We start from the raw sequence: 27,773 nt of genomic DNA, 5'->3' as shown, positions 1-27,773 counted from the left end.
CAGCCTGTGCATGTCACTGGAGGTCTGTCTGTGCCCTGGCCTGCTAAAAATGGGAAAGAAGCATCTGACCTGGCAAGAAAAGATTTGCCAGGAGAATGCCTTCCTTTTGAAGGTTTGAAGGCACACGAGTCTCTCATAGCGGACTGTTTAGCCTCTTTTGAAGAAGCATACCCTTTTGCTGAAGCTTCAAATATCTATACTGGTGGTCCTTATGAGCTTGTATGATAAATTCTGTCATGGAATGGTGTGGTGTAAAATTGAAAACATTAACTTCTTCACACTGACGTGCACCACTCCATACTCTGGAGTCATGCGAGGTGCTACTTAACAAACTCTGCACTGTGTCTAGACTCAGTGAGTGCAAAGAAAGGCTTCAGCCACTGCCACTGTCCTCCATACTCACACCTGTCACTCACCCCATACTCGCAGCCATCACACATCCCAGCACAGATATTGAATTCAAAGCTGTCACAGTTGTTGACCCCTAGCCCCCCATACTCACAGCTCCTTTGGGGACTTGCTCCTTCCTAACTGCTGCACAAGGAAGTTCCCAAAAGCAAATGAGGGGCGCCCGTGACGAAGATAATAGGAGAAATCAAGGCGTTCAATTACTGCATATTTATTTACGAGATCCAGGGACGAAAAATGAGGGAGGTCATTCGAGATATCTGTGAACACAAGATGACAGCATAAAATAAAGGGACCGGGAACAACCATGACAGAATTTGTAAGAAATAAAAAGATTGCAATAGGGGTAGAGCCCAGAAGGAAGAAAGAGGGAGTAAGGAAAGAGTATCAGCACCTGTAACACTGGGACAGAATGAGGAAAAAGAGATCGCAACAGGAGAATCAGAAGTCATGAAACAAAAGAAAAGTGAAATAAAGTTAAATCAGGGCAAGCACCAGTAAGCCATGGAGGGACAGACGAGACTTAACAGCAATGTGAGTAAAATATAGGTACCCTAAAAGTACAGTCATTTTTAAGAATCAGAGGTCTATCCCTTTCTGATGTTTAGAAGCTGCATCACAATTTGGATCCTGAAAATAGTCTAGATAGTCTTAAAAGTAAAAACGTGCGTCATAGCATGGTAAGAAACATGACTGTAGCAGCAGGAACATCTATTGTGAAATAAGTGAATCCGAGTTCTGGGGCTTTTGCAACAAAATCACAATTTTTACTCAATGCATGCAGTTTGTGAAGTTGGTATAAGAACACACCTATTTAGACACAAATGCGGTACTGTGTTGTTTTAGGCACAGTATTTTGTTGTGTTGAACAGCTAGTTGGAAGTGGTAGTGACGATATTACACCCACAAGTTACTGTGGACACTGGCATTCTAGAACCACTCACAGACACAGGACCTGGCAAAAGCACAGTATTTCAATGCATCTCTAGCTACTGGCCAACAACTGAAAGGGTGATACCTTATTTTCGTTCCAACAGGTTATGCGAAACATACTGAGCTGGTGGCCTCTCAAACTCTACAGCTTCATATAGATTGTAAACATTTCTTTTTATTTTGTTGCAACTATGCTTTACTTGTGGTTACAATGGAAAGCAACACAATTCATAAAACATGTAGAAGAATCAGTGCCGCAAAAAAACAGCATAAAACTGTGCACTAACCTAAGATCATTTCCCCTTGGACTACTCTAATGGAAGTGTGAGGTGGGGAACAGAAAAAGAGAATGAAAATACTAAATAAACATATCAGGAGATGTGACTGCCATGCCCATATAAAGTAATGATGCACAATGAGTAACCACCTAAAGTGGTAACCCAAGAACATTCCACTCAGAAAAGCCCACCTCAGCTTCTCCACAGTATGGGGAATGCAATTTAGTATGTTATATAAATCTAAATAAAAAAAAGGAGCACAGTATCTTATAATAAGAATCATCAAATAAATGTACAAACAAAACATTGTGACTTTACAAGCAGTTAAGCACATTAGAGGTCAAGGACGATTGGGTATAGTTTAGGGGCAGGGAGAGGTGGGCATAAACCCAGTAACTGCAGCTATATAGGTGAGGCAAGAAAGAAGACGTAGTCTCAGTATAATGTCTGTATCTGCACACTACACTGTAGACTTATATTTTGGGGTTGTCAGGAGGGCATTTGCTCAAACATATCTAACAGGTCATTGACTACATAAATTATATGTTGGCAGAAAGATACATGCAGCAATGATATCACCGATTAATCAAAAGTAAGTACAATAGCCTTCCTCCTGTGCATCATAGGATTCAGTTACGATTTTGAGTGAACTCCCCTATTATGTCTCATGTATCATGTAGTTTGGCAAAGCGAGCTGACAGAGGGATTAGAGGCCCGTCAATAAAGGACATCACATCCCATATTGACGCGCAGCATCATCCAAATTTAGAATAAATAGATATGAAATGGTTCCCACCTCAATTGCATTCACTGCCAGTGGTTCGATTGAGGGAAGTGGCGCGACTCTGTTGCCTCCAGTGGGACCAATACCCATTCTGAAAGATTTTAAAGTATACATATTTTGCACTTGCTTCCGAGACAAACCTGTCATGTGAAATGTTTAACTAGGACTAATCTTCCTCCAAATAATCACTTTGTAGCGTCAGTTGCAATTAGTCTAGAACTGAACTCACCCAATTTAGAAATTAGGTAATCTATAAACTTACCATACAACCCCGATATCACATCTCTGAATCTGCCCCATACCGCGAGGTAGCATACAACATTGAAGACCCTGATACAGTAAAAGGAACCAGCCAGCCTGCAGGCTGTGTGATAGCTGAAGGTATCGCCAGGAGTAACCACAGTCCAAACCAAAACTAGTAAGTAAGGTATAAAAAGGTTCAAGTGAACCACTGACAAGTAACTGGTCTATTAAGGAGGGCTTACCGGCAGCCCAGATATTCCAATGCACTGCTGAACCACCAAAAGGATCCCATGATTATGCCATCTGGAGTGGCAGCCTTTATTAAAGGATCAATATTAAGCATCTTGTGAGTAAATTTTAATGGCTATAAACAAAGGGTAATATAACATAGGAAATAGGGTTTTAAACGTATACAGCAAGGATAGGCCCTAGGGATTATCTAGTCTACCACGTTCAAGACACCTACATCTGGAGTGCAGCAATATGCAGAAGTAAGTAGTCAGTGTCAATCTGCACTGGATGTGTGTATTAGTACGTTTGTAAGTTGAGAATTCCAAATAACTATTTGTAACATCCGGACTAGCTGGATTGTGCCTTTCAAAGAGAGGCTGAGGTAAACTCACCTGTTCAATTTGTTTGCCACATGTGATATCATAGGATTCAGATCAATTATCCCATCAACTCAGGAACCTCGGACTCACCCATCACTTATCCAACCCCACCACTGGACACATTCTGGATCCTGTCCTCACTTCATTCAATGACATCACAGTCAACAAAACCACACTCATCATAACTCCGTCAGTTTCAAAATCAACACCCCACATCACATAGGAACAACCCACAACTGCACCCCCTGCAGATGGTAGAACATTTTAACAGTAAACGATTGGGCTTCTGTCCTCTCCCAGAACCTCTCAGAGCACACCGGCAACCTATCAAACAACATCAAGAACTTTAATAACTGGATCTCAGCCTGCGCAGACACTCCGTCCTGTCACAAAGAAAGCCAACCTGCAAGAAGACGTACCAAGGTAAGCTGGTGCATGGACGAAGTCAGAATGACCAAGCAGCTCTGCAAACAGCTAGAATGGAGGTGAAGAACAGACCAGGAAGACGTGGATAAGGACCTGAGTCGCTACCACTAGCAAATCAGGGAAACCAAGCAGAAGGCCATAGTAAACCGTATCAATGCCAGCTCCAACAGCATCATGGAGATCTTCCCAATTAACAAGGAATTCACCACTCCCAAAGCCAACATTAGCAAAATCAACCCATCTCAAGAAAGAACTGTACAACAACCATTCAGACTTCTTCAGCAACAAATCACAGCTCTGACCATTAAACGGACCCCAGCAATCTCACAGCCAGCCTGCAGATCCTAGACAGAAAACACATTTTGACTCAAGGGACACCATTATCACATATGAAACTACAACAATCATGAAGACCATCTACTCTAGGGCCTTGTCAGAGCCCTCTCCCCACCATGCCTTCAACAAAGGATCCACCACCATCAGCACAGTTCTCACCCACATCCTCAAAACCTCCATCAACAGCTCCAAATTCCCAGACGCCTGGAAACACACAGCTGTAAACTCTCTACTGAAGAAGCCCACAGCAGACCCAGCCAAACCTGCAGCCATAGTTCAATCCTCTCCCTAATTCTCTTTAACCTATACCACACTATACTCCCTAAGTCTCTTTAACCTATGCTACACAGATATACATATCTATATTATCATCTCTGTGAGGTTATTAGTCAATTTTACATGATTCTCCCTAGCTCAAAGGGCACTGCATGTTTGTTTTGAAAACTACAGGATATGCAATCCTGAATGGCATTGCACCACCCAATGCTCAACTCCCTAAAGAAAAGGTTTTTACCTATCTCTGGCAGAGCTTCTTCGCAGACTAAACTTGGATCGACTTTGCTGTATCATTCATAAAAATGTGGGCCTTCATGCTCACATAAAGGAATAACAGAAACAGAACAGTACCAAATAAAACTCTTGAAAGGTATACAACCCTTTATTCCTGCCACTGACTTCAGTATAGGAGTAGAGACAATGATATTTTGAAGATGGAACTATGGAAATGTCCTGCCTGTATGTATTTCAAAAATTCAACTAGATCCTCTGAAGGCAGCTCTTAATGTACAGCAAAGCATGAAACAACACTCATTCCTGCTACAGACAAAATCTGGATGATCATGAACAGAACAGACACCAGAGCCCTCTCCTACTGGACCTATCTGCCCTAACTGAAACTGTATCCCACCCATTCTTATCAACTGACTCCATGAAACTGTCATGATACACACTCTACTAGATATTTTTCTCCCTGTCAGGCAGAACCCAGTCTGTCAGCCTGGCCCTGCTGGGATGCCCAAAACCACATCTGTGGAGTATCAAAAAGATCATCTCTCAGCCTGCCCCCTCCCCCTCAACACTTACATGATCCTGCTCACCAGCATCATCTGCGCACACTGAAACAATGTCCTATCTTACACCAATGACACACAGATAATACTCTCCGTCTCCGACAAAACCCCTAACACCAGGGCCAAGTTCAACATTATCATGACCGACGTCACTGACTGAATGAAAACCACCTGCCTCAAACTTAACCCAGACAAGGCAGAAGTTGTGATCTTTGGTAGAAAACCATCACAGTGGGACTCCACCCAGTGGCCAGAACTCGGTACCATCCTCATTCCTTCCCACTACTCACTCCAAATACCTCTGCAATGTCACTGACAGTCAACTAATTAGGACTGCTCAAGTCAATGTCGTCATCATCTCATGCTTCCACACCCTGAAGATGTTGAAATAGATCTTCAAATGGTTCTCTTTAGCACGCAACGAACATCACCTAAGCCCTCACCACCTGATGTTTCAAAGATACTTCTAAGGATGAATGTCTTCTTTCTTAATTTGTGTATGGCTACCTCAGTATGTCTATATGATGAAGCCTTTTGTACTGTGACACTTGTAATATAAACACTTCTTGCAAAGTGCTCAAATGCCCTAAATAAAACAAAATATAAACACATGCATAGATAAATACGTAAACAAACAGTCATGGTCTGTGCTCTTGCAAAAAAAATAGAATTGTACCCTGTAGACTTAAAAGTTGAACATTTATACGCCAATGTTGAAAGTCAACCTAACTCCAGAACTAGAGGCAAAGCCAAAATCTTTTCTCTTAGAAGGATGTCACAGAAATACCTGTTTGCCATGAGTAGGGTGCTTCAGGTAGCACTGTTCCCACTAAAAAGAATTATTCAAGTAGTATAGTTGAAGGGAGCGAAATACTGCATTGCTGATAAGAAACAATTTGTTGTAAGTGGTAAAGAGACATAACCAGCAAGGTTTAACATTGGACAAAAGAACATGTTCTGTGCAGATAAGAACAAAAGTTTAACATAACTGCCTTACCTGCTCCAGCAAGAGTGTTCGTAGACTGCCAACCAAAGAGTCCAGAGGGATGAAAAGGAGCCAGAGCCTGCAAAGCAAGTAAACACAAAGTGTATGATGACTCAATGAAGTGCATGGTAACACAAAGGTGCACAAGAAAAGGTGCAAATCATGTTGTGCTGATACAGCACTGTCGAAGTTGAGGGTGAGCTCTGCCCTCTCCCCCTGTGTGGTTATAAACCTCCAAGCAGGAAATAGCAGCATGAGGCATGGTTTGTAAACCAGCTGATATAAAACAGAGTGGTAGATATGCTTTCTGAGATCTAATAAGGGTTGAAAGTAAAGAAGGGCATACCATGGCTGACTTCTAGGTGTTGTTGCACTAATGTCTTTCTGTTCCCGCAGCACATACACAGTTCAATAGTGAGTGGCCTTGTAAGGAAATGCCTCCTTGGCATGGTTACCCCCTGACTTTTTGCCTTTGCTGATGCCAAGTTATGATTTGAAAGTGTGCTGAGGCCTGCTAACCAGGCCCCAGCACCAGTGTTCTTTCCCTAAAACTGTACCTTTGATTCCACAATTGGCACACCCTGGCATCCAGGTAAGGCCCTTGTAACTGGTACCCCTGGTACCAAGGGCCCTGATGCCAGGAAAGGTCTCTAAGGGCTGCAGCATGCCTTATGCCACCCTGGGGACCCCTCACTCAGCACAGACACACTGCTTGCCAGCTTGTGTGTGCTGGTGGGGAGAAAATGACTACGTCGACATGGCACTCCCCTCAGGGTGCCATGCCAACCTCACACTGCCTATGGCATAGATAAGTCACCCCTCTAGCAGGCCTTACAGCCCTAAGGCAGGGTGCACTATACCATAGGTGAGGGCATAGGTGCATGAGCACTATGCCCCTACAGTGTCTAAGCAAAAACTTAGACATTGTAAGTGCAGGGTAGCCATAAGAGTATATGGTCTTGGAGTCTGTCATACACGAACTCCACAGCACCATAATGGCTACACTGAAAACTGGGAAGTTTGGTATCAAACTTCTCAGCACAATAAATGTACACTGATGCCAGTGTACATTTTATTGTGAAATACACCCCAGAGGGCATCTTAGAGATGCCCCCTGAAAACATACCCGACTTCCAGTGTGGGCTGACTAGTTTTGCCAGCCTGCCACACACCAGACATGTTGCTGGCCACATGGGGAGAATGCCTTTGTCACTCTGTGGCTAGTAACAAAGCCTGTACTGGGTGGAGGTGCTTCTCACCTCCCCCTGCAGGAACTGTAACACCTGGCGGTGAGCCTCAAAGGCTCACCCCCTTTGTTACAGCGCCCCAGGGCACTCCTGCTAGTGGAGATGCCCGCCCCCTCCGGCCACGGCCCCACTTTTGGCGGCAAGGCCGGAGGAGATAATGAGAAAAACAAGGAGGAGTCACTGGCCAGTCAGGACAGCCCCTAAGGTGTCCTGAGCCGAGGTGACTCTGACTTTTAGAAATCCTCCATCTTGCAGATGGAGGATTCCCCCAATAGGATTAGGGATGTGCCCCCCTCCCCTCAGGGCTAGTAGCCTTTGGCTACTAACCCCCCAGACCTAAACACCCCCCTAAATTGAGTATTTAGGGGCCCCCAGAACCTTGCAAGATAGATTCCTGCAACCTGAAGATGAAGAAGGGCTGCTGACCTGAAGCCCTTCAGAGAAGACGGAGACACCAACTGCTTTGGCCCCAGCCCTACCGGCCTGTCTCCCCACTTCAAGAGAAACTGCAACAGCGACGCGTTCCACAGGGTCCAGCGACCTCTGAAGCCTTAGTGGACTACCCTGCATCTAAAAGGACCAAGAACTCCCGAGGACAGTGGCTCTGCTCCAAAGAAGAAACAACTTTGCAACAAAGAAACAACTTTAAAAGGACTCCACGTTTCTCGCCTGAAGCGTGAGACTTTGCACTCTGCACCCAACGCCCCCGGCTCGACCTGCGGAGAAACAACACTACAGGGAGGACTCCCCGGTGACTACGACCCTGAAAGAAGCCAGAGTTGGCCCCCCTGAGCCCCCCCAGCGACGCCTGCAGAAGGAATCCAGAGGCTCCCCCTGACCGCGACTGCCTGCTTCTAAGAACCCGACGCCTGGTAAAGACACTGCACCCGCAGCCCCCAGGACCTGAAGGATCCGACCTCCAGTGCAGAAGTGACCCCCAGGTGGCCCTCTCCCTTGCCCAGGTGGTGGCTACCCCGAGGAGCCCGCCCCCCCTTTCCTGCCTGCTTCGCTGAAAAGACCCCTGGGTCTCCCATTGAACTCCATTACAAACCTGACGCCTGTTTGCACTCTGCTCCCGGCCTCCCCCGTGCCGCTGAGGGTGTACTTTTTGTGCTGACTTGTGTCCCTCCAGGTACCCTACAAAACCCTCTGGTCTGCCCTCTGAAGACACGGGTACCTACCTGCTGGCAGACTGGAACCGGGGCACCCCCTTCTCCATTGAAGCCTATGCGTTTTGGGCACCACTTTGACCTCTGCACCTGACCGGCCCTGAGCTGCTGGTGTGGTAACTTTGGGGTTGCCCTGAACCCTCAACGGTGGGCTACCTTGGACCCAACTTTGAACCCTGAAGGTGGTTTACTTACCTGCAAAACTAACAAACACTTACCTCCGCCAGGAACTGTTGAAAATTGCACTGTGTCTAGTTTTAAAATAGCTTATTGCAATTTTTGTGAAAACTGTACATGCTATTTTGCTGATTCAAAGTTCCTAAGTTACCTAAGTGAAATACTTTTCATTTGAAGTATTACTTGTAAATCTTGAACCTGTGGTTGTTAAAATAAACTAAGAAAATATATTTTTCTATACAAAAACCTTTTGGCCTGGAATTGTCTTTGAGTGTGTTCTCCTCATTTATTGCCTGTGTGTACAACAAATGCTTAACACTACCCTCTGATAAGCCTACTGCTCGACCACACTACCACAAAATAGAGCATTAGAATTATCTCTTTTTGCCACTATCTTACCTCTAAGGGGAACCCTTGGACTCTGTGCATGCTATTTCTTACTTTGAAATAGTATATACAGAGCCAACTTCCTACAGGCCTCTTTGCAACCTTGGTGTACTTGTTTCCTTCTCCACTTGCCAAGACCTCAGCATAATGTGTCTGACCTCTGGCTGTCACTACTGCACCAGAGTCTATCTGCTGCCTCCAAAATATTAGGCAATACCATACCGTGACTGACCTATAAGGTGTATTATTGCAACTGGGTCTATCTGCTTTCTCTAAGATGTTAGGCCGTGCCCTATTGTGAAGGACCTCTGGGTCTCACTATCGTATTGGTGACTGGGTGCTTCCTCAACAGCCTTAGCCAATAACATACTGAGAATTACCTCTGGGCATCCCTACTGTACTGGGATCTGTATGTTTCATCCAGAACACTAGGCAATGCCATCTGTGAATGACCTCTGGGCGTTACTATCACACTGGTGCCTTTGTGCTCTATTTGGGACATCTGGCAATGCCAATTACGTGAATGAGTTTTAGTCAATGTTTTTTTTCTGTTCCGTCCAGGACCATGGACAATGGCATTTTGTGACAGGGAGCATATGGCACCTCAGTCAGAGAGAAGAGGACATCTATGTCAGTGAAAAGAGGTTTTCTCACCAGTCAGGAGATGCTACATTAGTCAGGCATGGTGGACAGGCTACATTATCAATGAATGAATGAGAATTCACTAAAGTGCAACAGTGACCTCAACAAGTTTTTCTGGCACTATCAAGAGACAGCATGGAACAACAGTTCGAACACTACTAGTACGCTTGTGAAAAGAGCCAAGCTTTCAAGGCTTATCTAACAGAAAGAGGATTAGAGATGACTGATGGAAAGCAGAAGATTATTTCATGTATTTGTACCACCTGAACTCAGCACTATTGAAGCAAAGAAGTACCAGAAGATTGTAGGGTGCCGACCATAAAGGTTGCAAGAGAGAGACTAAACCCGATAAAACAAGATATAATAGTTGCTGGGTCGGTCCTGGTTAAAATCTTATGGCAGATACAAAGAGATTTGAATAAAATACACTCTTGAATTGAATCCAGGTGACCAATGCTAGGTGCATTCCTAGGCAGACTTAAAATAGGGTGATCAGCTTTAATTTGAAGGCGTTTCAGCACATAGTTGGGTAGGTAAATTCGATAATCCAATGAGACGAGGATCTGGACAATAAGGAGTTGGAATAAGTTGCAGAAGTTTGGATAAAGATCTCAGTGTCAAGAATCATGATGCCAAGAGCATGGCAATCTGAAGGACAGCTTGGTGTTGAACATAATGCCTAGGCTTTGGGCCTGTTCTACTGAAGGAGGAGGGGGTCCTAAAAAGCAAGGCCACCAAGAATCTGAACAGGAAGAACTGGAATTACAATCCCAAAAATTGAACTCTCAGTCTTCTCTGAGTTCAAACGATTGTGGTTCTTCCTTGAAGCCCAATCATTTAAGCATGTTTTAAAGGCTTTCTCAATGGAAGTAATCTCTGACTGTAGATGTATGTTTACTACCACGTGCTTGCCATTCACATTAGTATAAGACACTGTTAGACACCTCTCAAGGAGTTAATGTGGGGGTGCTCAAGCTCAGCATTCAACAATCACATAGCCGTGCAATAGGTGAGTGCCCAAATTTACTTTCAAGAAAGAAAGTAATGCACAATAGAACTAAATACTACACACACAACACTGGCAAGATGCAGTTTAGTGTTCTCGGTGCTGACGTCGGCTGTGCCTTTCCCTTCTACTTTTTCCTGCACCTCCCCCCCACACCCCTTTAGTACACGTGGTTCCCACCTGGGACAAAATTACAACACAAATAGGCTTAGATGTAGATAACATCCCTCCACCTGTTATACTTAAAGTGCACTCAGTTTTTCACAGTTCAAGAATTGTTCTCACCAAGTGAGGCTTGGTTATCCAGTACAGGATATCTCTGATGTGGTCAGGAGGTGGGGTGACTTCATCTCTGTGCAGCCTCTCTCCCGCTTACGTAACGGATTCACAGTCTGCCCAGACTAACCTTGTATCTGCCATACCAATGTGCAGGCGCTAATGTGTATAAGTTAAATGTATTCCTCTGTTGATCAAAGTTGCCTTTAATAGGCTCTCACACAGCTTGATGCCAATTATCAGACCCTGTTCAGGGGGTGCAGAGCAAGCAGGGGCTATTGGGCCTCAATCGTGTTGATTGGGGTAATTTGCCTTGGATGTCCTGGGGTCTGTTCCATTATAGCACTACAAAACTGGGCCAAGTACAAGTTGACTCTCAGTGGTAGCGATGGTGAACGCCCAACTTCTTCCTCAGCATGGTCGCTCCCCTCTGTCTTCTGAGAGATGGTGGGCCAATCCAGCAGCGCTGTTTGTGCGCTTCAGCAAAGCAGTTGGGCTCTCCGCCTAGCCAAGTTGGAGCTGGCAGCCCAAATTCGTCGATGGGAATTGCGGCCACGCACAGACCAATACTTACAATTGAGTCACGCCCAGGCTGATACACTGGTGAGGATAAGGCCATACACAGGACGATACATGGGCCATAATGATGCAGCTATGCACACACTGATGCTCTGGTGATGATGCAGCCATGCAGCGGCTGACTAAGGTGATGTAGCCACACACTAGAAATGTGTCAACTCACGATCAAAGCCTCGGCCTCAGTAATCACGCACTCAGTCTTCATGATTTCAGCACAGAAACTGCAATGGAAAGACTGCAAGCCCACCAACACCAAGGTCCACAGATCGTTCTCTTTAGTCTTCTTCTTCTTCTGGGCAACCCACCGTCACCAAGAACACACTGCTCCTTCTGCAAGAGTGTCTGGCTCTTTCCCTTTTCCAGTAGGCAGGCAGCCAGGCTTTTCGGGACTTGTGGAAAGGTTCACTGCTCTTCCAGCAAGAGGTCAGACTCAGATGATGTGCTTTCAACTCTGGGAAGCTGCCTGTAAGGCAGACATTGGCTCTGGTTGTATGCAATACTCTGAGTACACTGCAGAAGACTCCCTTCCTTGGCATAGAGGACCTGGAATTGGAACAAGTGGGGCAGTGCAGTCCCACTTTTTTACAACAAAGTCAGGCAGGAAATTTGTATTCACTGTCTGCATATTAAGAATCGATTCGGGCCTTTCCAGGCTGGTCTCCAAACACAGACTTTGTGTAGAGTGATGTTTCTCCTCTCTGAGCACCCACAGAGGAGTGAGGTTTCTCCACCTGGCTGTCAACGGCCAACAGAAAGTGTAACCAGGGAACGAGAAAAGGATGGGCTCCATCTAAAGTTTCCCCCTGACCTTGCACAACAGACTGCAGTCTATAGCGGCCATGTTTTCACTTCATATGTGCTATTTTCATATTTTTAGTGCATTTATGTGTGACATTTCAATGACTAATGTGTGACATGTTAGGGACACCTTAAGGAGAATACAGCAATTAAGTTAATGAAATGTGGTAAATATCTAAAAGGACCACTTCTTCAGAATGTAATAGTCCTACTGCATCTACAGTACCTACATTTTCCTCCACTGTGTACCTCTGGGCCCTGTTCTGGTGAAAGAGTTTGAACCAGGACATACGTAGGGTGCTGGTAACAACCTGCTCAAAATAAGCAGGCAGAGCAGCAGTCAGTGACGGTCTTCAGCAGAAGATCCTGACATTTGTTGATGTGTGCTAGTGACCATGGAGTTTTGATGGCTTGCTGCCCTTGTGTTGAGATTGCGTTGAGCTCCAAATTACATCCAAAACTGAGTCAGGAAAGTGAAGGGTTATTGTTCTGCCTCTTGTAGTGTGAAAGCCAAGGGCTAATTTAGACCAGGGTGGTAACTGAAAATACACTTTCTGTGAAGTGCTTAAAACAGAGGAGAAAGGTATAGTTTGTTTCATAGATCTATGCCCATGGTCAAGGAAACGTTACTGACTATTTCCTTCCCAATTTGGCAATACTTCCAGAAATTTGAATATTCTCCATTTATGCCCATCCTAAAATCAGGCCCCATAGAGTGCTGGCTTGCATGCTATTTGATATGGTGCACAGTCACAATATCCACATTTTCCTTATTTTTGCACACCTAGAAAAGCCTAACACTCTTTCTCCTCCCCTATCTATATCCTTCTTTATGCCACTTATTTTTTTCTCTCTCTTTGTCACCTCCCTCCACTACATTTTTCTTCCCACCCGTCTTTATTTCATCTCTCAGCCTTTCTCAATCTTGACCTCTCAGTTTCAACTTTCCACTAAGTCTCCTTAAATCCCTCCTCTATCCTTCCTCTTCTATTCCTCCTACTTACCCTGTCTTGTCATCTTTCTTTTTGTGTGTCCACCCATCTCTCTGTCTTCTTTTATTCCCCTCACTGCTCCTTTTGCGTCCCTTCATTCCGGTTTCATCTCTTTGTCCCCAACTCATGCTCCAAAAGAGATTAACCCTTAACCAAGCATGGGTGCTAAGAGTTATGCTAATTACTGTTTGCATGCCACATAGTTATGAACAACATCATTCATATTAGCAAAAACGTTCTAGTTTATTTTCTAAGGAAACCCGATAAAAGATTTAAATATGGAGAAAGCTTTTTATTCCTCATAATGTAATCTAGTTGTAGGACTGACATTCATTTTAATGAACCTGAACTCTGTCCCGTCTGTTGCAGCACAGAGAATCTTTAAAAACCCTAATTAACTTCTGTGGTATTCCTCTAATCCAAAGGATTCACCTCATTCACGTATGTAGCAAGCTCTGGTTGTCCCTAGGTGCTGTCTGAGTTTCAGATCAAGAAGGTGGAGAAATTAAACTGAAATAAAGAAGGCTCTCCTCACACATAATGTCTGAATAAGCATCAAGACACTATGGCAAAGTGGCAAATGGCAGGGCGAATGATGTCTAGGGCGCCCAATGGCTGCTCAACCACCACTCAGTCTACTGCCTGGCACAGCAAAAAAAAAAAAAAAAAGAGCGGATGTTGCTGGATCCACAAGAGCTGGGCCCAGTGCTAGCTGTTATGTTTTAAGTGATGCAGTCCTGCTTATTTCTTGACCATAGCCACATATTTATGCCATACTGGCAGTAAATTGCCTGTGGCTCTTAACAACGTAGAGCAACCTTAGACGAATTATGCTGGTTGCTGCTTAATTGTGCTTTCACATGTCACGCTTCACATTGACACATGGGGTCAGAAGAGATGTAATGCATGGCTAATACATTTTAGTGCTGTGATGCGGACATGAGCACTAAAATAGGCTAAGTTAACCCCTGATGAGTGGTATTAGGCAGGGCTAGCAGTACCACCCCTAAACTCTAACATCTACCAAATGGCAGTGTTCAGAAAATCTAATTAGCAGTTCCTACCACGCAAAAGGCCTGACCAATTTCTGTCTCTACTCCCCTCACTTCAGTGTTTTTGTGTCTCCTCTTTTCAGCTTCAGGAATGTCATCAATACACTTACATTGTCTGTGAAAACAACCTCACCTGCATCTTGTGTAAAGGCCATGTCTGGGGTATCTGAAATCGATCCCACAAGCCTCCATTACTTTTGGGCATTCACACACATCATGCATATACCACACAGGCTACACACACACTAGCAAATACACTTGTGATGTTAGCGCTATGAGTTGAGAAAGGGAATAGAAGAAGTTTACATTAGAGGACCAGTATGTCCCCACTGCAGGGACACCGATACAAAATATCTGGTCATAAATATGGATTCACAAAACATGGTAGGCTGCCATCATGCCTCTTTGTACTAAACCTGTGATAAGGACTACAATTCAATGTTTGTCAATGACAGCAGGTTTGGTTCACTTCACCCTGCCACAGGCCAGGTCCAGCACCTCATAGTTTCATTGGCAGACTTAGGCCTCTGCACACACTCTTAGGTTAACATGATAGGGGGGCCAAAATAAAAATCAGAATACCAGATATACATGCAGTTGGGCACTCAGGGTAAGGGAACAAACCTGAATACCATGCATGGGCATTCCCTTTCCAACAGTTGCCCCTCCCAGGTCACACTACCCAGATCGTTACTCTGTCACTGGAGAAGCCCGGTTATCAGTACGGCAATACTGGAGGGAAAGTGGATCTGCATTCCTATGTTTCATTGTGGCCAATGACTCATTGTGTAAGGTCAAGATGAAATCTAGACCTTGCAATGAAAATGCCGAGCTCAAAAATTTGGGATTATCACTCTTCATTGTCATCAATTACTTGGGTGGTCTGTGATCTGTCTATACCACAAACTTAGTACCAAACAGATATGGCCTGAACATACTCAAATCACACACTGGCTAAGCATGCCTTCTCAGTGGCTGCCCAGTTAGGCTTTCTGGAAAGTAACCTGCGACTAACATAGGCCACCAGAAGCTCTCTACCCTTGTCATCGAGTTGAGCCAGCACTGCTCCAACTCCTCTATCTGAAGCACATGTCTGTATTATGAAAGGTTAATTGTAGTCAGGGACATTTCGTTCAATTGCTTTGAAAGTGCCATTTTCAGGACCTTAAAAGCATTTTGAAATTCCTCAGTCTATATTACCTTCTTGGACTACTTCTTCAATGTCAAAGCTATCAGTGGGGCAAGTGTAGTCTCCTAGTAGGCAGCAAAGAACCTTTAATAACATGTGAGCCGTAAAAGGGATCTCATGTGTGTTTGGGTGGTGACACCTTCCACTTAAACAAAGAAAGATTCTGGGGATTTAACAAATGAATTTTTTCTTTACCCTTGTGATGCCCACAGTAGAGCCCGGAAGACTACCCCATCTGGCACTTGGTTGCCTTGATGATTTGATTCTTGTTCTAGGTGATAGTGACCTCAATGAGGTCAGGAGGTTTGCCAGTGACTGGATGTAGTCTACAACTGACAGTGACAAGCCTGCCTTCAACAACCAGCTCTCGAAATAGGGGAAACCAGTATCCCAAAACTTTTAAGATGTGTGAAAACCACCACCACCACCACCACATTCATGAACACCTGAGGGGCTCAGGTAAGGCCGCAGGGGTGCACAGCAAATTAAAAATACTCCAAGACCAACTTGAACCACAAGTATCATCCATGGAACTGCAGCACGGGTACATGGATGTAGGAGTCCTACAGGTTCAAAGCCACCATCTAGTCGGCTTGATTCAGGGCAGACAGACCCTGAGCCAACGTGAGCATCTTGAATTTATCCTTCTATAAAAAAGTAATTTACAAGGTGGAGATCTAAAATAATTCAAAGACTCTGTCCTTCGGCATGAGAAAATTGCAGGAGTAACAGCCAGTCCCTATTTCCAGCGCCGGAACCCTCTATATGGCTCCTTTGACCAAAACAGCGTGCACTTTTTGAAGCAAGATGGACAACTGCTCCTCCGAAAGACACCCTGATATGGGCAGAAGATGCAGAGGGTTAAAAAGGATTGTCCAGGTATAGCCTCATTGACCTATCTGAAGGACTCACCCTTTAGATTATATATTTTGCCACCCTTGGAGGCAATGTTTGATCCGGTCTCCTACAGGGTGATTTTTGGAAATGGCCCTTTCTGCAGGGTCATCCCCAAACTTTTTGCCTTCCTCCTTCTCTTTTTCTGAACCTGTTTCTGCTGGTTTCAGGACTCTGGGCACTTTACCATTGCTAAACAGTGTTAAAGTGGATGTGCTCTTTCCTCTAGACATGGTATAACCTGTTTGCATATCTAATTTACTTGTAAGTTCCTAGTAAAGTGCACTACATGTGCCCAAAGCCTGTAAATCAAGGCTACTAATGGGACTATAGCACTGATTGCGCCACCCACTACAGTAGCCTTTTAAACATGTCTCAGGCCTGCCACTGCAGAGCCTGTGTGTGCTGTTTAAAACAGCCATTTCGACCTGGCAAGTGTGCCCACTTGCCAGGCCCAAACCTTCCTTTCTATTACAATTACATGTAAGTCATCCCTAAGGTAGGCCATAGTCAGTTCCAAGAGCACAGTGCACAGTATTTAAAAAGCTGGACATGTACTTTTAAGTTTAACATGTCCAGATAGTGAACAACCATTTTTCACTATTCAACTGCCTATTTCCCCCACGGGATACCATTGGGATTACCTTAAAATATCTTTTCAGTGTAATTTTCAAATGGGAAGAGATCGACATATGGGGTTTGGTGTCCCTGGACTCACAATTTAAAATTACAACTTATGGTGAAGTCAGATTTTAAATTGTAACAATCAACGGGAACTTGGGTGTGGCATTTGCATACTGATGGCCCATCACCAGGCAGATGGGTCTTCCTTGGCTAGATGGGTGGAATGAGCTGACACTTACTCCTGAATAGAGCTGTGTCTCTCCTCACACAAAGGGATGAATAGCCCCCATTAGAGTGTCTGGGGCCATGGAGGGCAGGACAGGGACCTTGTAGATTTCAAATTAAGTCCTGGGGGAGTTGCTCCCACATTTCAGAACCAGGGCAAAAATTATGAATATAGGACCCCAAACCCCACCAAACCAGATCTCCACTGGAACCAAGGACACACTGCCAGGAAGAAGGACTGATGTGCTGCCAGGAGGGACTGCCACTCTGAAACTGCACTGCTGTGTTGCCCTACTGCTTGCTGGGCTATAGGAGGGACTGCCACTTTGCTACTTGATTTGCTGTGTTGGCCTGCTGCTTCTGTCCTGCAGTGAGAAGGACTGGACTTGCTCTCAACATCCCTGTGCCCAAAAGTCTCCAAGAGCTTGCACTCTATTCTTCTGCAGTCTCAGGGACATCAAAGACTGCTGGCAACTCTCCTGCTGCACTCTGCAAGTCTTACCCTTGTACAAAGTGGGTTCCGCAGCAACAAAGCTGAAAAAAAGAGACACATCCCCCACAGTGCGGCAGAAATATTAACACATTGTGTCCTCACCGTCAGCGCAATGCTCCCACAAAGGTACTGCTCAGCAGACCTTGTGTAGGTGTGTAGCCGGCCTACTCGCCATCGCGGTTGGCCTGGATTTTGGATTTGCACTGGTCCCTCTCAACCTCAAGAAAACCTTTTTACTGCTAGAGACTTCTAAGCACTGTTCTCACATTTAATCGTAAAAAATGTATATCTCAACGTCTACTGGGTGGATTTCTGTCATTTAGGTCTTGTTTTACTCAGAGAAATATTCTCTATTTTTCCTGGTGTTGAGTATTTTTGTGGTGTCTTTCATTGTTCCTGTAATTAAGGGCGAGATGTAGCAAAGAGTTTTACCCATTCTGTGTTTTATGGGAAAATGTGTTCGTACATATGGCCCTAAGTGTTACTCATTACCTCTCGAGTTAAGCGTGACTGCTCTGTGCCAACCTACCAAGGGTTGGGCACAGGTTTATTTAGGGTCTGTCCCTGACTTACGGTGACTAGGATTATGATCCCTATTTGGACAGAGTGCATACCTCGGCCAACTAGAGACCCAATTTCTCACAGTGATCATGCGTCATTAAGAGCAAACAAAAGGGTCTTGGAGGACTAGGAAGCTCCCTGCCCCCGTGGGTCAGAATGATGTTGGCTGGAACCCCAACGCTAAAACAGTTGAGATGCCTGTTGTGGAGGCAGTGGACCTTGCTTATCCCAGTATACCACACCTCTAGAAAATATTCAAAAGGGTAAACTTACTGAGGGAAATGTCATGCTGGAGTAGAAAAGCTTAAAGAACTAGCCATGGCCCAGCTTTCTTTGTAGCGTGCTAAATCGGCCTTCTCTCAAACCAGGCATGATCTGTTTAATGACATAGCCATCAAAAAGGCCTGCACATCACAAGATGGGCCCTAGATCTAATTCAAGCGTGATGCCCAAGCACCATGCGAGTGCCAACTGCTCTGCCCAAATAGTCAGTAGTGTCTAATCCAGAAAGGATGATATATTTGGCGGCTGCGTATGACCATCCTGGATGGTTTGAAGCAGGTTGGCCTGAATTCTTCAGGGACTGCCAACATGATCTCACCCACCATGTACCATAAATGAAGGGGGTATCTCCCCAGCAAACAAATGGCATTGACTGTTCAAAGTGATAGGTTGCCTGTGAAAACATCCATTTCCCCAATGCTTTGATTCTTTTCGACTCTCTGTCTGGGGGAATCACATAAAAATTAAATCAGCTTCACCCTGCTGCTTAAAGCCTGAACCAGGGTGATGTGTTAAGATGTCACAGTAAACTGGCACCAGGCAACCTTCTGTTCAACGGTGAATAGAAAAAATACTTAGACCAGGTGCCCATTGAAGAGTTAGTCAGGGCTTTTTGAATGGCAGTAAAGATTCAGAAGAAGTCAGTCCAGGTTGCAAAACGTCTGTTAACACATGAGTTTTGACTTCCATAGTTGGCAGTTATAAATCTAAACAGCCTGTTGCCCCTCCCATCAACATCGCAAAAAAAACTATCTCTCCTGTTGATGGAAGTCCAGTGTGTGGGAAAATGCTCAACCCACTGGCCTTCTGCAGGTCCATGTACAGATTGTCATCCCCACCATCATTTCTATTGTCATCTCCAAAGACTGGCTGACTCTGCCCAGTCAGAATGAAACGCTGTTGGGACACTGGGGTGGGATAAAGGCATGGTCCTGTCTGAGGCGGATTGAAGTGGGACCGGGTGCATCGAACAGCTTCAGGGTTCGAGATAAATTCGGCCTGGAGTCAGATGGGACTATTAAGACAGGGTCTTCCTTCTGTGCCAGAAGGGTTGGAGATGGTGTCGATGTCAAAGAAACCAGAGTGGATATTGGTGCCAGACTGGAAGTTGGAGTGGGACTTCTGAAACTTCTTTTTGTGTTTGGCAAAGTACAACTTCACTTGGTGTTCCTGATTGTCCTTGGATTTATAAGGGCACACTCATCGCAGGACTTGGAGTCGTGCCCTTAACCCGAACACCTAAGGCATCCTTCATGGGAATTTGTCACAGACATTTCTTTGTGCCAGTCCCTACAAGGCTTAGACTCTGTAGTTTAGGAGGGGATATAGTTCCCTTGCACACACAAGAAACGTAGAATTTTGAGAAAAAACTAATGCGCTAAATGCACAGGCTCTGCGCTGCCTGAACTGAACTTTGCCAGGCTTAGGATTTCACAGGGTGTGAGTGCGACGTCCTCATTTTAGCAAAAGTGACTCAAACCCTTCACCCTGGTGACGAGGGGGAGTGTCACTGATTGTCTCTGACATAGGTGCTTCAGTTTTAAGCCCTGGAGTGCCCAGGGCTAAGAGTCAATCAATGACACCTTGTCAGAGACTGTGATGGGGTTAGAAGTCTCACTAACCCCATCCCAGTCTGTGACAAGTAAGGGACTGCTGTCTTTCATCATTGGGTGACCTAAAGTGGGAAAGCAGCACTGCCAATCCTTCTGGGACCGCCGAGGCTTTCCGCTCCAGGAGCTGCAGGACAGGTAAGTTTTATGTTTTTGAATGTTTGGGGGGGAGGGTGTGTGTCTGGGTGTGTGTGTGTCTGTACAAATGTATGACTTTGTTGTGAGTGGGTGTGTGTGCATGCGTGTGAATGCATGGGTGAGAGAGAGTGTATATGTGTGCGTGTGGCCCATCTGCCCCACTCCCTGCCAAAAAACCAGCTGCCACTGCATGCAATAAGTCTGTCTTTTTACTGACAGACTATATTCACTATAAATATCAATAACACAAGCATGTGTCAACCCCGGGGTCAACAATAACATTGGGGAAATTGTCCCAGCACCTCTTTACACTCTTTCTGCACTGAGGGGTCAGCTCAATGACAAGCGTTAACCCTTCCCCAGATTTATATTTCTATTACACTATTTCTGGTCATGATGCCACTCCTTCATCAGCTGCCCTTGGCTTGCTTGAAGGTTTTTCTTCACCTAAATCATGTATTGAACCATCAACTTACGGAGGCCGATTACATAACCATCACATGCTCCTGAGGTGACTCGACATTCTTTTCCACACTTCTCTGATCAAGGTGAGTGGGTCAGGTGCAATGAGTGCAAAACAGAAGTTCAAAGGGTCTGAAACCCACTCTCTTCTGTGCAATGTACCGGTCAGTGAACCAGAGACATGGCAGGAGAAATCTGACGGACGTCCTCTTGAGGTTCTTTGGCAGAGTTTCCATCTACGTCCTCTTGAGGTTCTTTGGCAGAGTTTCCGTCTTGCTCTTAGGGGTTTTATAAAACCTTTCCAGCAACCCATTGGCTTGTGGGCGGTATGCTGTGGAGAAGTGGTAAGTTGCTCCCACGTCTCATGTGAGAGGAGATAAAGTTGGCTCCCCAGCTAGAAATCACAGTCTCAGGAAATCCAACCTGAGAAAAGATTCCAAGTTACCACCTTTGCAGGCACTGCTCCTCAGAGGTACTGCCTCTGGATAACTAATGACTTGGTCCACAACAACCAAGACATGCTTGTTGCCTGACACAGAATGGGAGTCAAATAGAATAACAATGCCAATTCCCACCAGCCTAAACATAAAACCTACAACTGACAAAGGCCCTATTGGTACCTTGGTCTTAAATTCTAAATTACCCCTCAATTGCCAAGCGGAACAGTTTCTACAGAAATTCTTTGTGGCCCTGTCATCCATGGCCAATAAAAGAGACTGGGTCTTTCTAGTTTCCAAGTGTCCTGCTAAGGGCACATCACGGGCCAGTAACAACAGGAACGTTAAGTGCCTGAGTGGATTCAAAAGCATTTTGCTAGCACCTGGCTAAAGATTCACGGGTTCTATGTAAAGCAGTCCATCCTCCCTGTCAATGTAATATCTTCCAACCACTCCCTTACTGACTTGTTCCTGGACTCCCTGGAGCCACACAAGCGTAGGACACTCAACTTGTGCCTTATAGAATTCCTTCCAGGTAGGCCACCCGCAGCCCTGGCAGTGACCCAGACTCCAACAACTGGTCTGATTTAGGATTCCTATCCTCCTCACCATATTGAGCAAGGGCAACAGATACTATGGCCATCTACCACCTACTATCTTGTCCTAACTAAGCAAATCTGGGATGCTCCAAGTCTCTTCCTGAGACTAAGATAAAGCATGTGCTCTTGTCAAACCGGTGACATAGTCCAAGCCATGAAGGCTTCTGGTGTTGGTACTATACCAGAGGCAATCAAATCATTGCCCAAGAGACATCCAGAACCTTGCTTCTCTCTTACGCCTATATCAACCGTGGTCGACTTGCCACTGATTCCTACCACAACATAAGCAATCAGATAATCCATGTCTTCCCACTGGCTATCACATCTGTGCCATTAGCGCCAAGGAGAATCTCCTCTGGTTTGAGATACTTCCTCTCAACTACAGAGATACCGGTTAGCTCCAGTATCTCTCAGGGCGGAAATCATCCTCCCATTGACACTAGCCTCCAAAGCAAACCCCACTGTATTTGTACTTTAACCAGCTGGATCCCTTTCCCAAAGGTCCAGAGCCACTAGATTGAATGCAACAAGTTACACTGGGGTAAACTCACCCACAATATACATACTTGCCATTCTGGGTGCAGCTGGTACAGGGTCTTTCACCCGACAGTAATACAGTAATACCCCTTCATGTGACACTTACAACAAGTAATTAGCTTAGACCTGAAATAACCTTCCAATCCTCGCTTCCACACTTTGAATCCAATTCTCTTTATTTTCATGTCCTCTGTAGGAACTGTACCAAAATCTGCATGTCTCAGTAATTATTGGGCATTTCCTCCAATAGGTTTCAGCAGATATGACCTGTCAAAATATATCCTGGGAAAAACATCTGGAGAATGGTGTTACCCTCTAAACCACACGTAATGGAATTATGCAAGCCTCTCCAAATGAGAGCCTTTGGGTGATATGTTCTGGGTCAGTCCATAAGAGGAGTAACGAAATTGGTGACTGTGGGTTATATGTTTGGAAACAAAGACATTACACAAACCTGCCATAATCTGGACATTCATAAAGGACCTTATTTATACAAGCTGTTATTCAGTGACCCAATTTTAGATCCAATGCATGAGTAGGGGAAGAGGTGCCGCAAAGCCAATGCTATAAAAGCATTGTTCCATAGAGGGAGGCTATCAGTCCTACAAGGCATTAGTAATAATTGCTAGTAAGTGGCTCCTTCTCTTACCACTAATATATTACAGTTAGGGTTTCTGGTTTTCTGTTAAAAACGACAAAACACCCCAAAGGGAGTATTTGCTTTTCAGTTGAAAACACTGCTTTTTGCCTCACTTTTACTGCTTTTGAGCCCTCTGGTATCAAACAGTACTTTCCCGCTCTCAGCCACTTTGGTCATGTAAACCACTTAATTTGTCGTCGTAATCATCCGCAAGATCACAGACCCCCCAGAACCCAGCTTCAGCTCACTAATTACTGTGTAGTGGGCAGCAGGTTCACAGTTGAACTCTGTGCAGTGCCACTTCTGGACAAGTGACACTTCCTTAGTGTCATCCTCATTCATTGAGACTTGGACAGACCTTTGCTTTCTGAAAAGCTTCAGGACTGTGGCAACTGTGCTTACAAATGCTTCAAGAATTAATGTCCTCTTCATAAGACACTACACCACAAAATGATAGGTTTATATCATGCTTGTCTGAAAAGCATGCCTATAGAAGCCGCATCCCCTCATACAAAAAGATCTGGGGCCAAACCATAAACATTTTGAAGGTGAAGGCCAGAAGTAGTCCTTATGATGACTTTGGCGATACTGCACTTTTAGCACATACAATAACCCTGAAAATCTATGAGTTAGTGAGTGAGCTGCAAACTGTACAGCTGAAAATCATGAATAGGCAACCAGTGATCTGTATTTTCTAGCATGTACTGCAGACAGAACTTGGGTGCTTAAACCCCTTCTAAGCCTGTGTGCTGACATTCAGTGTGTTCAAATTATAGCCCTAGAAACACCTAGTTCAACTTTCTTTCTCAAATGCCCCATGTCAAAATGAAGTTTGATGCTTATGGTGGCTGAACAATGCATGACACTTGGCTATATCACGTGTCCAAACCACTGTGACCACATAATGGAACATATTGAGCTGTGATCATTCTTTCGCCTAAGATGGAAAAAGCAAAAAGCCCTACAAGAGTGCACTCTGCACAGAACACAAAGTTTGTTAAGCAACTGTAACACTCTTACGCAAGAAGACAGTCCCTGCACTGCTTAGGTATGAACAAAAGCCCATCCACATGCATGGTAAAGATGGATTCTACACATCCTTGAGCTGGTTTTCGAACAAACAATAAGGGCCTGATTTAGATCTCAGCAGAGGGGTTACTCTGTTGCAACGGTGACAGATATCCTGTTCACCGAAACATCAATACCATTATTTTCTATGATATTTAGATTTCAGCAGACGGGATATCCGTCACCGTTGCAACAGAGTAACCCCTCTGCCGAAATCAAAATAAATATAGACCTGTTTCAAAAGAACAGGTTACTTACCTTTGTTGATGCTCTTTCTGGTGGATACTCTATCTGACTTCAAACTCCTCACCTTGTGAATGTCCAAAGGCACCAGACTGGATCCGGAAAACTCAAAAGCAGTGCTCCTGCTTACTATAAGGTGGCGCTGTGTGACTCTGCATCAATACTGTTCCTTTTCTGAAGAGAAGAGCGAAATTGCATATAACCACCACCCACCAGCAAATTGAAATACCGGTGTGCAGATTCCTAAACTGCAACCTTTTCAGATGGAAAGGAGACCATTCACCAGAATGGGGAGTTGGGAGGGTGATGAGGAATGTGCAGTTAGATGAGTATCCAGCAGAGAGTTACCAAAGGTAGGTAACTTGCTCTTCTTGTGGTCACTTGAGATTCCTCATCCTGTGAACAGATACCAAAGCATTACCATCCAAGTTGGTGGGTCTGTGAAATGGTTCAGACTATAAAGACTTGCAGGGCCAAGCAGGCAAAATTCCTATCCCAATAGATTTGACAGTCAAGGCAGTAGTCCTTTGTAAATGTGTTCACTGATGTCCATGTAGCTGCTGACAGATATACATGACAGGCACTCCATGTGCCAACGCAGTGGTAGTAGTGTTAGTGGCATGAACACTCAGACTTTCCTGAGGCTACTTAGCACTATCCAATAGAGATTGTCCGCTTCTGCACTGCATTGCCTTATTTTGCCCCAGAGAATCCTACAAACAGCTGATCATTCATCCGATGTTCCTTGGTGAGATCAGTGTAAAAGCTGAAATCACACTTGTGGTCAGTCCAAAAAATGAAGTCTCTCTTCCTCTTTTGAGGGCTGATGCAGCACAAAGAATATCGGAAGCATGATGGCTTGCCTGAGTTGAAAATGTGTAACCACCTTCAGTAGGAATGCAGCTTGAGTCCTCAACACCAGTTTCACTGGAAAAAGATAATATAAGGAGGCTGGGCTAAGAAGGACTGAAACATACTCACACAGTGTGTTAACGTTATTGTGGTCAGAAAGACGGATTTTAAGATGAGGAAGCACAATGAACAACTGTGAATTGGTTCAAAGGAGGACACATGAGGAAAGTGAGGTCCAAATGTAGGTCCCACATAACATCACAAAGAGCTTTCGTGGAAGCATACGTCCCAAATTCTTTAAAAAGATGCATCACAACGGATGACCTGAAAAAGGACAGATGGTCCGGCAAATATAAAAAGGCTGAAAGGAACAACAAAAAACGTAACAGTGCCCCAATAAGTCCCTGCTTGGCTGTAAACAAGAAAAACAATAATACACCTGACAGTTTGGCCAGTAAGGTGTCCACCTGGTAGGTAGCAGCAGGAAGATGGGGGAGTCTTGTTTTCCACTTAATACGGAATGCGTCTCAGAGGGATAGCCTTCTGGGAAACTCAAGTGTGCAAAAGCATGGAAATTGTGCATTCTCAGCAATGGAGAAAAGATCAAGCCTGGGTTCTCCCTACTGTTGGAAGCCACCTCTGGATGGGCACCGCCCTGGAGTTTGAAGATCCTGCTAGGTGGTATACCCCTGAGGAAATGCTTTAACAATTCAGCCAGTTTCAGAGCTGTAGAGCCTTCTAGCATGAGACCCAGAACCCCTCTCCGCCTCCTTGTTGCAGTCTCACATGGCGGTGGTGTCGTCTTGTGAGAACCTGCACCAGCCTTGCCTTGATAGTGTACAGGAAGCCCTTTAATGGCAAGCAAATTGATGTGGAGGCAAGTCTTGAGGAGACCAGAGTCCTCTGATATCCACCTGTTCAAAGTAAACTCCCCAACCCAGTAGTGATGCATCTGTCACCACGGTCAACTTCGGATGGGATAGGAATAGAGGTTCAATTGCAGATGAGCAGCCACCATTGCAGATCTTTTGCAGTTTCCTCCAACACCTGGATGGAGTCTGATATGTTCCTCTGGTGCTGGGCCCACCGAGACCTCAGATTCCAATGTAGAGTTTGCATGTGCAATGCTGCATGGTTGGTGAGCAAGATGCAAGAGGATAGAAGGCTACAAGGCCAAAACACTTCAGAGCCATTCTCACTGAGACCCATGACAGAGGCTGAAACATCAAGATCATAGACCAACTGTCCTGGACTCATTCATCTAGCTCAAAGGTGCACTGGATGGCTTCAATGAAGGAGAGCCTCTGCTAAGAAGTCAGTTGTGAAATGGCAGGTTCAGTGAGTATCCCAATGAGGTCAAGAGAGTTGCTGTCGTCTAGAGGTGTATATCAGTAGGTATCAGGATCCTTGCAGGCACAAACAAACCTATTTTGCTGCATGTTTATTCAGTTCACTTAAATAATGTCAATTACTGTGCTCAGTAACATTGAAGGGGCAGCCACTCCAATAACCCCCAATTTGGAAAGAACATTTTCAAAATCAATTTTAATGGGTGGGAGCACTTACATACAAATATTGTCAAATCCACAGTTTCATGTAAGTCAATCTTCTTTATTAAGACAATTCCTCTAAGCTCTTGACACAGCTGATTCTAGCCAACATATACTTCTCCAGATGAAGCAAGGCCTTGAATTCCTCAGCGCTATTCTTAATTAGTCTGCAACCATAATTTCAGAGGATATTTGGTAGTTAGTCTATGTACAGTTGTTTTCTTGTGGGCCTCATTGCACTTAAGGTTATGAGTCAAGGTTATGAGTCATTAATTCTAAGGTGATGTATTCAAAATTATTCAGGTGTCCTTACAATTGCGCTTACATCAACGATTCTCCATTAAGTGTGACAAGGTCTGTATCCTTATAATCCAAAAGTGTGTTGTGGTCTGCAAGTGCGCAGTTTTGTGAAGACCAGAGTTCAGTTTCCATGTGCCTCCAACTATCAATAACTCACACAGGCCAAGAGACAAGTGAAATAATGAAAAAAGCTTGAAAGAAAATGTAAAGGCAGTGTTGAAAAAATGGAGATAAGACCAGGAAAAGGGGAGGAGTAATTGGCAAAGTGAATGAATGAGGAAGGTAAGGAATAAAAGCAAATTTCTTTATGAGCACCAGAAAAACACTATCCAGGCGATTTAGTAAGGAGTAAAATACAGTAAACACTGATGACACCTGATTTTTACAGTTTTTGAAAACAATGGAAAAAAATTAAACCCCGCCCCAAATTCACAACAAATAGGCACTGAAAACAGGGAAGCCTAATTATACTTTATAAAACCCCAAATGCATGCCTTATAATTTTTTTTTTTTTAAGTAGATTAAGCACTCACTAGATTTTAGGACTGGGAATTTCTGTTGCTGTCTCCCAAAACAGTGTCTCACAATACTCAGTTCAAATATATTCAGATCTCCATCTTTCACAGAGGATATCTTACGCCCGGTTAGACAAATAAAATATTTCCAGGTG

At 44.6% G+C, this 27,773-nt stretch overlaps 1 protein-coding gene across 4 annotated transcripts in view; it reads right to left on the bottom strand.

The window, feature by feature from the left end:
• Nucleotides 1–27,773, bottom strand: part of SPG11 (SPG11 vesicle trafficking associated, spatacsin) — a 579,875-nt gene that overhangs the window by 277,773 nt on the left and 274,329 nt on the right. For all 4 annotated transcript variants that reach the window (XM_069222954.1, XM_069222953.1, XM_069222956.1 and 1 more), the window contains 2 exons: nucleotides 6,087–6,153; nucleotides 503–668 (listed from right to left, as the gene is read on the bottom strand). In XM_069222954.1, the coding sequence (XP_069079055.1) occupies nucleotides 503–668; nucleotides 6,087–6,153 (233 nt within the window). The remainder of the gene's footprint in view (nucleotides 1–502; nucleotides 669–6,086; nucleotides 6,154–27,773) is intronic.

This window comes from Pleurodeles waltl, chromosome 3_1 (genome assembly GCF_031143425.1).
Source record: "Pleurodeles waltl isolate 20211129_DDA chromosome 3_1, aPleWal1.hap1.20221129, whole genome shotgun sequence".
Taxonomy (NCBI): Eukaryota; Metazoa; Chordata; class Amphibia; order Caudata; family Salamandridae; genus Pleurodeles; species Pleurodeles waltl.
The sequence above is the reverse complement of the archived record's forward strand: the minus strand, read 5'-3'. Positions and strand labels throughout refer to the sequence as shown.